Raw genomic sequence first — 14,481 nt, 5'->3', positions numbered from 1 at the left:
ATTACCACTTGATAATTGATTATAATATGCTCTTTAAAACATAGATACTGCTTTTAGTCCTGTCCCCTTGGTAATTATGGCCTGGGTTTTGTATTTTCTTCACTTCCAATCTCATTTTCTATGCATCTCCTTTGGTAGGTTTGGTTCAGTTCAGTACATCGAGATGCATTAGTCATGTGCTTTGACTAGTCTAATTGTCATGACTTGGAGTATTATCTGGAATTACAGTATGATTTAGATCTCAATCTTGGTGTAAACGCTCGTTTGAAGTCACTGAAGGATTTTGGCAATAGGAGGTCGTGCAATGACAATTGAAACCAAAATCTTCTGCATTGTGTGTTAAATGTAGGTTTAGAGGGTGATGCCATATTGACAGGGCATAAATGCCATGTGTTAGCATTTGGAATAGGAATTGAATTTGTATAGCGTGCTGTGGTTCTAGACCAGCTGCCCTACGTGCTATTTGTTTAGCAAGGGATATTTTAATTTGTAGTTGTCCTTCCCTTGTAATGTCTTTCTGTTATTAGCTGTTATCTTGCGGCACCTAGATCTTCTGATGTTCAGGAGATGCAGGAACAGAAGGGGGTAAGGCAAGAGAGTAATGGATTGAAGTGCTTATGAGAATTGCAATTCTGATCCTATTTTTGAGCATATGATGGTTTTGTTTGTACAGTTGGCCATATCTTTTATCGATGAAAAGTTTATTTTCTTAATGTTTAGGATATTAACTTCTTAAAAAAATGCTAATCAACCATGCAAGTAGTTTGGGAGCTTAGGAGAGGAGGAAGAGGAAAGAAACAGTGTAAAATGAGATAAAAGTAAAGGTCACAGATCCCACCTTTTTATTAATAGTTTAGGAGTTCAGCATATAGTTGGCATTATTCTGGGATACAGGATCAGGGGAATATTATTCTATAAAGCAAGAGTTGTCAAATGTCAAAATCATAGTTGGAGAAATAATTTGGTACAGCATTGACAAATTTGGGTATTGGGCTGTCTTTTAACTAATAGCCAAGAGATGGAAAATCATCTTTCACCCTAATCAGCAGTGGAATGGGGATCTGACATTTACTGTGGAGCTAACTCAACAGATAACCCTTCCTGTTTATTGAGGTTTTCTATCTTTATGGTTCCTGGAATTGAAAAAGACAATTTTCCTTGGAGATGAACCGTTGCCAATGGTAGCTCCGTTTGTGTGCATGCAGCCCATCCTTGCTGCTTTTTTGTTAACCGACCCAAACATTTTCAGATTATGCTCGAACATTTTCTGGCAGGAATCTGGAGCTGTTCTGTTTTGTCGTTTAAAATGCAAGTGCGAGCACCAGAGATCTTAGTAACTAATACATCAAAACGTGAGGTGGCTTTTACTCTATACATCTGGAGCTGTTCTTTTTTTGCCATTTCTGAAATTTACTCAGCTTCAATTTCTCAGCAAGGTTATTAAGAAATATAAGGTCTTGGGTTTTGTCCTTCAAAGCATGAATATGTAACAATATTTGCAATCCCGGTTCTTATTTTATCAGAGAAAGTTCAGGACTTCAGGGTCATATTTGTACCTGTGCACAACAAAGATTTACGGGTTTTGAAATCTTTAGTCTCGAGTTATCCGGCTGTCCTATATTCTACGTATCTTGATTTTTAACTCACAATCAAAGCTCTAAGCGGGATGACTTTTAAACGTTTTTAGTAGACTCGTTGCGGTTTTCTGTGACTTAATCAGAGAAGCCTCCTTAATATGTGAAATCGATCCGACGGGTATTGGTAGACTCGTTGCCGACTCTTATCGTTTAGTTCAGCGAAAAAGGAGGATTTTGGACAATGAAGGAGAAGAGACCCTGGCAGAAACCATGCAAGCATGATGGTAATGGAGTTGTGAATGCACCATACGACTAGCGACACACCTTTTTTTTTAATTAAAATAAATGCAAAGAAGCAGTTAAATAGGTCTTTGTCACGATGAAGACAAAACTTTGTAGAGCAGAACGAAAATTTTCTTATTCAAACAGCACAAGGGTATAAAGACTGTCTCCGGCCTCTTATTTAGAGATTTATCCATTTCCATTTCCTATGCAACATTGTCCAGGACAATTAGAACAGAAGATTCATTTCAGACAATTTACTCCCGAAACACAAGGGTCCAAACACTAGAGCTCCACATTAAACAACTGAAGCCACTGGACTGCCAGAACATCAACTCATGTAGCTTTCCACGAGGACAATGGTGGAGTATTGGCAAACCTCCAAGTAAGAGCCAAGTACTGAGGTGCTAATCTTTCACCCTTGATTGCATTAGCGATGGACTCGAGTTCAGCCACTTCCTCTGAGGTTAACTTGACAGATAAAGCCTTGATGTTACTCTCGAGGTTCTGTATCTTGGTGGTTCCTGGAATTGGACAGACATCATCTCCTTGGTGATGAACCCATGCCAATGCTAACTGAGATGGAGTACAACCCTTCCTTGAAGCCATTTCCTCAACCCGCTCATACATTTTCAGATTGTGCTGAACATTTTCTGGCTGAAATCTTGGGTTTGCCTGCACAAGTACCAGAGAGAGATTTCAATTGCTATGGATACAAGGTTGTTGGTTGAATTTTCCAATTAGACCAAGATATAGAACCAAAACAAAAAAGAGAAGGAAATAAGCGCCTCTGTATGCATAAATATGCACCCAGGAAGTCACATAGATATGTATGGCAAAATGAAGACCTAAAACCAAAAGACAGAGAAACAAGCACCTCTTTACCAAAAGACAGAGAAACAAGCACCTCTTTCTTTACGCATTCCTATGTAGCCAATAAGACACACAAACGTGTACAGATACTGCAGATCTTTAATGGCAAGCCTGGGTAACTGAGTAAAGGTTCTCCTCAGAAGGAGCAATTAGTAGTTCTAAAGGTCATGTATCAGCATCAATCAGCACTTGGTGTTGGTCATATTGCTATTATTGCATGTCATGTAAAAGTGAAGGGGTACAATATTTCCTAGACAGTAGATAAGGCAGAAGAAAGCTGCCAAAGTTATACACCAGTAGAATATAAATCAGATTTGTTCAAATAGTTAGAAGGAAATAAGGCCACAAAAAATGTACAAGCTTCATGACATAGAGACTAGAGTAACTGCTACGTGCTGAGCAAAAACATAGCGCTGTTACTACTTATCCACCAAAAGAGGCAAGATATGGCATGGCAAATTCTTCTGCAAACACAATCCAAATGTCTTAGGATTAATAGTTTGACAAGAAAATGAATGATATAAGAAACGAAATTTTTTTTGCATTATCCCTAGTTATCCCAATTGTATTGGGTCTATCCTTCGTGGATCTAATGCAGGCAAAATGGATCTCACAGAGATGAACAACTCATTAGGACCAACCTTTCGGGCATCAAAATCAGGAGTTGTGTTCAGATTCTCAACCAATTTTGGTCCAGATGCCAAGAATCCGCTTCCTAGGGGACCAAAAGCAACAATCCCAATTCCAAGTTCCCTGGAAAAAGAGCAATTGGGTGACAATTTATTCCTCCTAACTAGTTTGCTTTGCCAATGCATAAGAAATGCCTTACCTGCAAGTAGGAATAACACTTTCTTCAGCATCTCGTGTCCACAAAGACCACTCGAGCTGAACTGCTGTTATTGGATGTACTGCATGTGCCCTTCTGATAGTCTCCGGTGAGGCCTCTGACAGCCCTATGTATTTTACTTTGCCCTCTTCAACCAGCTTCTTAAGTTCTCCAACCTAACAAAAACTAGTAACTTGAGAAGTATCCAAACTCCAAATTGTTTAAAATGAAGAACATGCATTTGTGATATCCACTGTCCACTTAATTCACTAAGTAATTAGTAACCACTCCAAGGTAATCTTCCATGGCTTCCATTTGTTTATCATATCGTGCACATGTGAGCCAGATGCAATCGTTTATCACAAGATACTTTAACTCAAATATCACGAGCGATGAATTCGAATAGATAAATTAGTATTTTAGTTGTTAAAAGTAAACAACTGAATACATAGTTGTATTGCCACAAACATTATAACAGCATATTAGTTATTCAGTAAAGCGGGCAAACCGTGGCTTCAATAGGCACACGAGTGTCAATTCGGTGAACATAGTAGAGATCAATGTAATCAACGTCCAGACGCTTCAGACTAGCCTCGCACGCAGCTCTAACAAATGCTGGTTCACCACAGACGCCGGCTCTGGTCCCATCTTCACGTATTACGTGCCCAAACTTGGTCGCTAGTTGCACCTTCTCCCTGTATCCTCCCTTCAGGGCCTACAAACCAAGGTATCAAAATAAATCGAACTTATCCCCCTCAAAACCAGCAAATTTCTCCAGATAAAGCAATGAACTTTCAGTTTCTTCTTTCGTTCTTTATGAGTCAAATTTGAGGTCAGTTGAACATAATCCGCTAGCAAGCTATTACATCCAAACATCAATACTAAAGAGTGGCAAAAAATTGCAGAGCTTGAAGCTACGAAGTGAATGACCCCCTTTACATGTTAAGATAAACCATAGACAGATGGTGGTGAAAAAGAGAGAGTAAAATCCAGCCTCTAAATTGGATTTTTCATACTATAATCTTCTGAAATTAAAACAACTTTATGCAGAGCCATTATTCATGGGTTTTCTTGCACCCAAAAGCTTCTTGAAAACATCATTAGGTGCTTGCCCTTCGGCATCAAAACCTACATAGATAGTTAATCTATGCATTTTCCATTTCTAAAGATTTGTGTTCTTTCTTAATTGACACCACCACAAAAAAAGGTCAATTTCAGCAGATGAATCGTAGTTCAAAGCCTTTGATCATACTGTTTTTTTTTTTTTTTTTGCCTTTGATCGTACTTATTCACCTGCTTTCCTGAAATTATCAAGCACCAACGCATAGTAACAGATGAAGGTAATGGACGAGGTGAAAGGAGCAGCCGAGCTGAATCTATGATAACGGGGGGTGGGGGCTAGATTAAGGTACCTTTCCAATGAGAATTTCGTTGGTGTGAGGGCCATAGGCGTCGGAAGTGTCGAGGTGGGTGATGCCACTGTCGATGGCATGGTGGATGAGAGGGATCATCTCGGACTCCGATTTGGGATTGCCATAGAAAGCAGACATGCCCATGCATCCAAGCCCCTGTACAGATACTTGTAGGCCTTGGGAGCCCAACTTGACCTTCCTCACTGCTGCCATCTTCTTCTTCTTCTTCCTTCTTTACTTTTCTCAGCTTCCTTTGTGCACAAGACGAATAATATATAGCAGTCAGCAGTGCGCGTACTGCTTTTTCCTAGGCAGCAAGGAATCTTGACGGGTCTTCTTTTTCGTTCTTGTCAGTAATATAAGAATACTTAAATGTTAGATACAAATGTGAGTGACAACTCTTACTCATAATTATTACGTGAACTATATTTGTGTTTAGGGTTAATTACATTTACCTCCCCTGAGATTTGATCATATTACCAATCAATCCCTATAATTTGTCCAAATAACGGTCTCGCCCTTTGAATAATCAAACATTTAATAAAAACCCCCTTAATGCCGAAAATGCCCTTATTGAGGCCATGTTGCATTTAAAAAAGAACATATTTTTATTTTATTAACCCTGAAGCAATCCAAAAAAATAGAAAAAAGTTTTTACTTATTATTTTATAAAAATCATATCTTTGCTTCCATAAATAGTTTTGAATCAATAATTATTTTAAATCTTTAAAATGAATATTAAAAATTAGATAAATTGAAAGAAAAATAAAAAAGAAGCAATTATTTTAAATCCTCAAGTATGGTTCGAATTTATAGTTCAAGGCATGTTGCGGAGAGCACAAGGCGTGTTTTCCTCAATTCGAACCATATTTCAGGAATTAAAATAATTTCTTCTTTTTTATTTTTCTTTCAATTTATCTAATTTTTAATATTTATTTTTAAGATTTAAAATAATTATTGATTTAAAACTATTTATGGAAGCAAAGACATGGTTTTTATAAAATAATAAGCAAAAAAATTTTTCTATTATTTTGGATTACTTCAGGGTTAATAAAATAAAAAGATGTTCTTTTTTAAATGCAACATGGCCTCAATAAGGGCATTTTCGGCATTAAGGGGGTTTTTGTTAAATGTTTGATCATTCAAAGGGTGAGACCGTTATTTGGACAAATTATAGGGATTGATTGGTAATATGATCAAATCTCAGGGGAGGTAAATGTAATTAACCCTTGTGTTTATTGTATTAGTCAAATGTTGTTTAAAGTAAAAAAATTTTATCAAAAGAATACGAAGAGAGAAAATTTGATTTGATTAGGTCTACTTTCGAAAATCCATTTGTTATTGGCATGTTGAATTATTGGACACAAATCAAATGAATCCACCTTTTTTTTAAAAAAAATTATTCTATTTTGTGTCTCATGATACAAGAAAGATGCACACCCAACAAAAATAAAAAAATAAAAAATTGTGAACTCATTATTACAATCAGCGCTTAATATTGCATAGAAGATTTGGTGACATTTGGATTGCAGTTTTCTATTAAAAAATGTTTTATATTTTTTATGAATATATTTTTAATCACTTTTTTATTTTATATATATCAAAATTATTGTAATATATATTTTTTTAAAAATTTTAAAAATAGTAATCTAGACATTAAACTTTAGTTTCAAAACAAAACAAAAAAAATTTTGGTCGGACCTTTATCCATTCACCCAGGCAGATAATAGAATGATCCTAAAATACCTTCTGTTTGGACTTTGGATTAGCCATTTTTTCAAAAATAAGTTTTTTAAATACAATGTTTCAATAATACATAAATAAAAATAACTTAAAAATATCTCATACATACAATATATCAAAAAATATTTATAATAAAAGTTTTTCATATACACTGTTACATTAAAATTTTTTAAAAATACCCCAAAAATAGTTAATCCAAATGGAGTAATGATAAATGAGAAAAAAGAGAGCGGATTTTAGGGCTAATTGCTTAGAATATATGTAAAAAAAAAAAACATCGCACAAATGTATCTCTGACACACATCATTTCGCATTCTATACCTGCCGTGTTAACTGGGTACGACCGCAAAACAAATTGTCAGAAATTCTGTAAAAATATCAGTGGATCAGCGGCCCACAAATTTTTTTTTAGGGAAAATCGTCCAAAATATCCTTCACATTTTGTAAATTAACTTTTTTCATCCCTCACTTTTAAAAGTGTAATTTTATATCTCTTGCATATTCACATCGGATAAATTTAGTCCCTAACTAGGTTTTCGATCATTTTTTGGCCGGAATCTATCATGTATAAGACACGTGATCATTTTTTAAGGGTAAATTTGTCAAATTATATTTTACATAATCTGATTTATAGTTCTCCACATTTTATTAAATAAATTTTTTCGTCCCTCACATTTTATAAAATGATTTTTTTCATCCCTCACATTTCACAAAATGAATTTCTCCATCACTCACATTTCAAAAAATAACTTTTTAAACACATGTTTAAAAAAATGTATTCACACACATAATCGTCCAAAATGCCCTTCACATTTTGTAAAAAGTTATTTTCATTTCTCACTAATTATGTGTGTGAATATATTTTTTTAAACACATATATATGTCTATTTGATTTTGCTTAATAATAATAGCATAAACACATGTATGTAATTGGGTCCAACTTGTGGGCTACCTTCTCTTTTTGTATGATTATGACTAATATTTACCAATAGAATCTTAATTTGTATATTCTTATTATATTTTGACCGAAAATAGGTTTATTGGCCAATTTGACAATGAATGCAAGATTATTTACTAGCTAATACTAGATGAAATCAAATGATCACGTATAATATATGGTATTGGGAAAATCGTCCAAAACGTTCCTCACATTTTGTAAAATGACTTTTTTCGTCCCTCACTTTTAAAAATGTAATTTTATGTCTCTTGCATATTCACATCGGTCAAATTTAGTCCCTAACTAGGTTTTCGATCATTTTTTGGCCTAAATCCATCACGTGCAAGGCACGTGATCATTTTTTAAGGGTAAATTTATCAAATTATATTTTACATAATCTGATCTATAGTCCTCCACATTTTATAAAACAAATTTTTTCGTCCATCGCATTTTATAAAATGATTTTTTTCATCCCTCACATTTCACAAAATGAATTTCTCCATCCCTCACATTTCAAAAAATGAATATTTCTATCCCTCACTAATTATGTATGTGAGGGAAACCCTAAAAAAAAAATTTGTGTAAATACATTTTGTTTAAATACATGTATATATCTATTTGATTTTACTTAATAATACGAATAGTATAAATATATGTATGTGTCTATTTGATTTCAGTTAACAATACGAATACTATATATTATACGTGATCATTTGATTTCATTTGGTATAAGCTAATAAATAATCTTGCATTCATTGTCAAATTGGCCAATAAATCTATTTTCGGTCAAAATACAATAAGAATATGCAAATTAAGGTTCTATTGGTAAATATTAGTCATAATCATATAAAAAGATAAGATAACCCACAAGTTGGACCCAATTACTTATATGTTTTTATGCTATTATTATTAAGCAAAATCAAATAGACATATACATGTGTTTAAAAAAAATGTATTCACACACATAATTAGTGAGAAATAAAAAATTCATTTTTTGAAATATGAGGGATGGAGAAATTCATTTTGTGAAATGTGATAGACGAAAAAATTTATTTTATAAAATGTGGAGAACTATAGATCAGATTATGAAAAATATAATTTGACAAATTTACCCTTCAAAATGATCACGTGCCTTGCACATGATGGATTCCGGCCAAAAAATGATTGGAAACCTAGTTAGGGACTAAATTTGTCCGATGTGAATATGTAAGGGATATAAAATTATATTTTTAAAAGTGAGGGACGAAAAAAGTTATTTTACAAAATTTGAGGGACGTTTTGGACGATTTTCCCTATGGTATTCGTATTGTTAAGTGAAATCAAATAGACACATACATATATTTATGTTATTCGTATTATTAAGCAAAATCAAATAGACATATACATATGTTTAAACAAAATGTATTCATACACTTTTTTTTTAGGGTTTCTCTCACATACATAATTAGTGAGGGATGAAAATATTCATTTTTTGAAATGTGAGGGATGGAAAAATTCTTTTTGTGAAATGTGAGGGATGAAAAAATTATTTTATAAAATGTGAGGGACGAAAAAATTTGTTTTATAAAATGTGGAGGACTATAGATCAGATTATGTAAAATATAATTTGATAAATTTACCCTTAAAAAATGATCACGTGCCTTGCACGTGATGGATTTCGGCCCAAAAATGATCGAAAACCTAGTTAAAGACTAAATTTGATCGATGTGAATATGTAAGAGATATAAAATTTCACTTTTAAAAATGAGGGACGAAAAAAATCATTTTACAAAATGTGAGGAACGTTTTGGACGATTTTTCATTTTTTTAATTAGCCTATCCCCAACCGTGCTAACTGGGGATGGCTGAGGACAGGTGGCAAAAAAAAAAAAAGGCCAGCAAATGGGATGTATTTGGGGACATGAATTTTTGTAGCAAAAGTGAAACGAAAGGCCATACAAATTCATTGCCCTAGCTGCCCTCTTTCTTTCTTTAACTCTTTTCTTTGCTCTTTATTTTTTGGAAGAGATACCTAAACAATTTTATTACACTAATCCTAATCAAAGATTTTGGTTTTATAACTTAAAGATTTTGCTGTAGAGTCTTATAACACTTAAGTTAGGAAGATCAAAATTTCAAAGTGGAAATGGAAGATTATTATATTTTTTAAACTGCAAATTAGTATAATTCTATGTACAATGAAAATTCAATGCTTGCTCAAATTTTTTGACGAACAACATGCGTAAGCTAATATATGAATATTTATATGTAAATTAAATGCAGTCTATACGTGACAAAATTCATGAATAAGAATCCATATATGTAAAATTAATATACATTTTTTAATTTTTGCTAGTAATTAGATACATTTGTGACTAACTAGTATTCAAAGCTAAATTTTAATCACTGAAATGTATGTAAATGTATAATTACCGATATTAACATTTACATTATACAATTGTCTTGAGTTCGAATATATTGACACTTACATATTCTACCCCCACGCTCCCCAACTTAAAAAAAAAAATCTAGATGAATAATGTAAAGAATAACTTATGATCAAGAAGAAAATAATTATATAATGAGATTCTTTGTAGTTCATTTTAATCTTCCTAATCGAAGAAAGACTTAAGCATGTTGGAGGCTTGTTGTGAATCAATATTAATTCATTGAGTTAATATTATATATATATATATATTCACAATATATGTATATACATATTAATTTTTTTAGACGTGTGTTACATGTACAAAATATCGAATTCAAGAATAATTCTATGCCTAAATTGGATTACACTTATCCCAATAAAGTCCAACTCTTTCTATCTATGTAAAAGCTATAATATTTATGACAAATTGTATAAATTTTTTAAAGTTCTTATATAAGTCTAACGGGATTATTTTCCTACTTAATTGCAATACAGAATATTCATTAAAATATCATTGTTAAAAGTATCACTTAATTACACACAATTTCATAGGTTCATTGGAATTCCACTTCAAAAACGAAACATTTAAAATTGGACCAGCATCAGTTAAGCCTGTAACACCAATCGCATAAAAAACGCGTGTCTTGGGCCGTCATAGTAGGATTAGTAGCCCGTAGTCTGGTCTTCGTCAGTCTGATGAGGGCTTTTGTCTTGGAGTGATCATAAAACTTGACCCGTAGTTTTATAATAATAAAATATGTGTGATTGGGAGAATAGAAACTTGACCCGTAGTGGTGTATATGACAACCGTGCATTATACTGATCTTACCACACAAAAAAAAAACAAAAAATTTTTTTTTTGTACATTACCCCGATAGTTTTGACGGGGCTGCAAATGCTAAATGGTTTCAGGTTCCAACATTTAGTATGGCATCAACTATCATCTCTAGGACTAGGGATGCTTATTGTTGAAGCTCTTCTCTTCTGAATTATCCGTTCTGGCTTCTTTTTCTTATTATTTGGCCATGCCGGGTGCGACGGGTCATTACCTGTGAATGTTGTAATTTTCAATCGCTTTTTTTTTTTTTTTTAGGTGGACTCTTATTTTACGAGGACATAGGTTGCCTATTGTTTAAAGGATCCATTTGGTTCTAGCTAGATTTACGGATTCTGAAAGAAAAAAAAAAAAACTTAGCAATTGCTTTTAAATTCTTTTTCGTATGATTTCTGGAAACATTTGCATGTGAATTAGCTAGAACTTCTGTTAAGAGTTTAATGTTGGTGTGGCCTTCTAGTTTCGGGAGAAAACAAAGTACGATTATAAGAACCTTAAATGACACAGTAATCTGTTGAAGTTTGCGATACACCCCAATAGCAGGGACTGTTTAGACCCACCCTTTTGTGCCAGAACTGGAGATGCTTCTTCTGTCATACATCATGAGATTGTGCCAAAACTAATTTTAAAAAAACTGATGGATCCAAATAGAGCCTGAATTAATTGATTGGATTTGTGGAGCACGGACCAATAAAACTCTCCGTTTCTTCTATAACTATTTTACTTCCGTCTAAAAAGACTAAAAGGAAAGCAAAAGTACTCCCGATCTCATAACTAAAGATATGAAAGTCACCACTTTTTTGGGTGCTTCATTAAACAGACACGAGGATTTTTGTGATTCCTCCGTGATGGGGGGGGCTATCTGTAACATTGAATTGCGCAATCACTATTATGAGGGCCAAATAATTGAGTAAAAAATAGCATAATAATATCTCTACAAATTAAGGGGATACCATAAATGCCAAAACAAGTGCATTTTGGCAGCCATAGTAATTGATTCCCCGGCACTAGAAACGACTCGAACATCGTTTAACGTTAAAAACTGCGCCCACGTGTCCAGAAAGTTTTGGAATTTTACGATGTGAAATCGAACTTCGAAAAATGATTGTGAAATGAGAATCTACTTCTACGGCAGCAAATAACAAGCAAAACTGAGAGTGAAGTCAGAAGGAATTAGCGACTAAAGTGTTGTGCAGCAGAGTAAGGAGGAAGAAGAAGAAGAAGAAGAAGAAGAAGGATGCCACGGACCAGAATTTCAGGGACATTCAGTTCCCCTAAGGTGGACCTGATTATCGATACGGGCAACCCTTTCCTCAACCTCACTGTTGATGGCTTCTTGAAAATCGGCTGTGTAAAATTCCCATCTTAGATATTCTGATTGGGATCGGTTCTGTTTGACCAATTATCAATTTCTTCATTTTCTAAATTCCATTTGGTGGTTGGTTTTATTTGTTTTTGTTTTCTTCTTCCTTGAATAGGTTGCTGCAACCAAAGCAGCCGCAGAGGAAGCATATTACATAGTCAAACGAGGTTCATTTTTTACATTTAAGTATTTTTAATTCGATATGCATGCGTTTATTTAACAAATTGCAATTTCTGCTCCAAGCGTACAAATGTTACTAGGATTAAGTCAAACCCTTTTAACTTGACCGGACAAAGTGGGAATTTTCTCAAATATTTTACCTTCCTTGCTTTGATGGGATTTACTTATATTGCATGATGACTCTAATTTGAAAAAAAAACTGACATTTTCTCGAATTCTTGTGTGAAATAATGCTAGTAGTAGCATTAAAAGTGGATTGCGCATGCGACATATACATACATTAAAGAGAATTTGTTGCAGCTTTTTTCTTTTTGGTTTGACATGGTTTATTATGCAGGGAGTATTTCTCATCACAAGTTTGAGGATTCGGTAAGATTCTAGGAACCATTCTGTCTCTTACATCTATAGTTTCTGTCATTGAAAAGCATGGCTAAACAGGCGAATTTGATTTCAGTTTTGTTTGAGGTTGAGTTCTTGTAATGATACTGGTAGTCTCGCTGAATTTGTCTGACACTTTTGACAAGAGGACAGTCAAGACGCGAGATAATTAGTTAAATATCTAGCAAAACTATAAAAATCACTGGATATGGCGGTCAATTTCCGAGTTAGCACTGAGACATTGTGAGAATCATGCGGCCATGTATACCGTATCTTACTATCATTCTGAGGATTCTTTTGTTGTACATGATGCATACTGAATGGCTGCAGTTGGTCACGTTTCTAATGCAAATGAGTTTCCTGTGTTTTTCAGTTAAAGAAAATGTGCAAGGAAGGAGCATACTGGGGTGAGTGTCACTTGAATTTTCTGTTACATATGTGACAGGAGATCACTCAGACAAGAGACAAGAGACTATTCTGGTTTGCTTTACAGACTGACAATCAGTTGAAGTCCATATCTTCATTTCGCTTACAGGAACAGTAGCTGGAGTGTACGTTGGACTGGAGTATGGTGTAGAGAGGATTCGGGGTGTTAGAGATTGGGTAATCTCTCAACTAAATCTTTTTTGTACATTCACATGAGAATCTGTCTTCATGCATCAATGTCCATGTTTCTTTCAGCCTGTAGGATAGGACAGCGGTTGGCTTCCAATCACCCCTTTTTAGTTGAGAATGGGTAAATGTGGTTTAACACTGAATACAAGTAGGCATGTTTCCCGCTTAGATTAATAATGGCGACAGGCAAAAGATGTCACAGAACACTACTAGACATACAAATGGTTATCGCTTCATAACAATTGGCAACATTTGACGGGGTGAACAAGCTGCAATATGCTTATTCAGTTTCAGAAGCATCCAAGAGCTCTGACCTACTATCTGTCCTAATTCTTGTCTGCATTGACATGTTTCGTTTTGATTTGGCTGGATTTCACGGTCCAAGTATTCTTTCTTATAAGATCTTTCTGTACAGTGAATTTGTTCTGTTTATAAGGTCGTTTTAAGCTGTTTTGCTTGTTTCATTTGACCATTTGCAGAAGAATGCAATGATTGGGGGTGCATTGACAGGAGCTTTAATATCAGCAGCTAGTAACAAGAACAAAGACAAGATTGTGATGGATGCCATTGCAGGTAGTGCTATTGCAACTGCTGCGGAGTTTATCAACCATTTCACATGAAACATAGAACTAGCCTTGGGTCGTGATGCAACACTCAGGCATATCTCATGTTACATAGTAATAACAGCATCAGAAGATGCTTGTCCATCTGGGGACCAAACCATGCTAATCCACTTTTTCAGGATGTTTTGTTTCTGTTGAAATATGAGATTTAGCATTTAGCAAGGTGATCATAAGGCCGCTTAGTCCTGCTGCCTTGCTTTGTTTTATACTCCAATTACATTTCAGCCAATTGACTAGAGTGATTACTTTTAAGACTACAAGTTTATGTTGCTCTAAAGAACCTAAATGTCTGTTGTATGCACGAATGTTAGAAAGTTCGTGACAGAGCAGCAGTTCAAAATACCCCATGTTTCCTCCACATGTTATTCAAGGTGTCCACTAAGGAATCAAATATATCATGAAAAGCGAAGGAGGATACCCATTCTGGCAT

The 14,481-nt window shown here is 34.3% G+C and overlaps 2 protein-coding genes across 3 annotated transcripts; one reads left to right on the top strand and one right to left on the bottom strand.

Annotated features, from left to right (window-relative positions):
- Window positions 1-1,969: 1,969 nt before the first annotated feature.
- Window positions 1,970-5,320, bottom strand: LOC113729092 (auxin-induced protein PCNT115). The gene is made up of 5 exons (XM_027253426.2): window positions 4,971-5,320; window positions 4,067-4,273; window positions 3,562-3,734; window positions 3,374-3,485; window positions 1,970-2,534 (listed from the first exon to the last, which is right to left on the bottom strand). The coding sequence occupies exons 1-5, from the start codon at window positions 5,181-5,183 to the stop codon at window positions 2,196-2,198; spliced, it is 1,044 nt and encodes a 347-aa protein (XP_027109227.1). The 5' UTR covers window positions 5,184-5,320; the 3' UTR covers window positions 1,970-2,195.
- A 6,494-nt stretch (window positions 5,321-11,814) lies between these two features.
- Window positions 11,815-14,311, top strand: LOC113729080 (outer envelope pore protein 16, chloroplastic). 2 transcript variants are annotated; one of them, XM_027253412.2, is made up of 6 exons: window positions 11,815-12,243; window positions 12,371-12,422; window positions 12,773-12,804; window positions 13,187-13,220; window positions 13,325-13,416; window positions 13,908-14,311. In XM_027253412.2, the coding sequence occupies exons 1-6, from the start codon at window positions 12,130-12,132 to the stop codon at window positions 14,046-14,048; spliced, it is 465 nt and encodes a 154-aa protein (XP_027109213.1). In that variant the 5' UTR covers window positions 11,815-12,129; the 3' UTR covers window positions 14,049-14,311. The 2 variants fall into 2 exon arrangements, with proteins under 2 accessions (XP_027109213.1, XP_027109216.1); XM_027253415.2 differs by having other exon boundaries at window positions 11,825-12,243; window positions 13,349-13,416.
- The last annotated feature ends 170 nt before the right edge of the window (window positions 14,312-14,481 follow it).

The sequence above is a fragment of the Coffea arabica genome, chromosome 1c (genome assembly GCF_036785885.1).
Source record: "Coffea arabica cultivar ET-39 chromosome 1c, Coffea Arabica ET-39 HiFi, whole genome shotgun sequence".
Lineage (NCBI taxonomy): Eukaryota > Viridiplantae > Streptophyta > Magnoliopsida > Gentianales > Rubiaceae > Coffea > Coffea arabica.
Note: the sequence above shows the minus strand (reverse complement) of the source record. Positions and strands in the feature narration are given on the sequence as shown.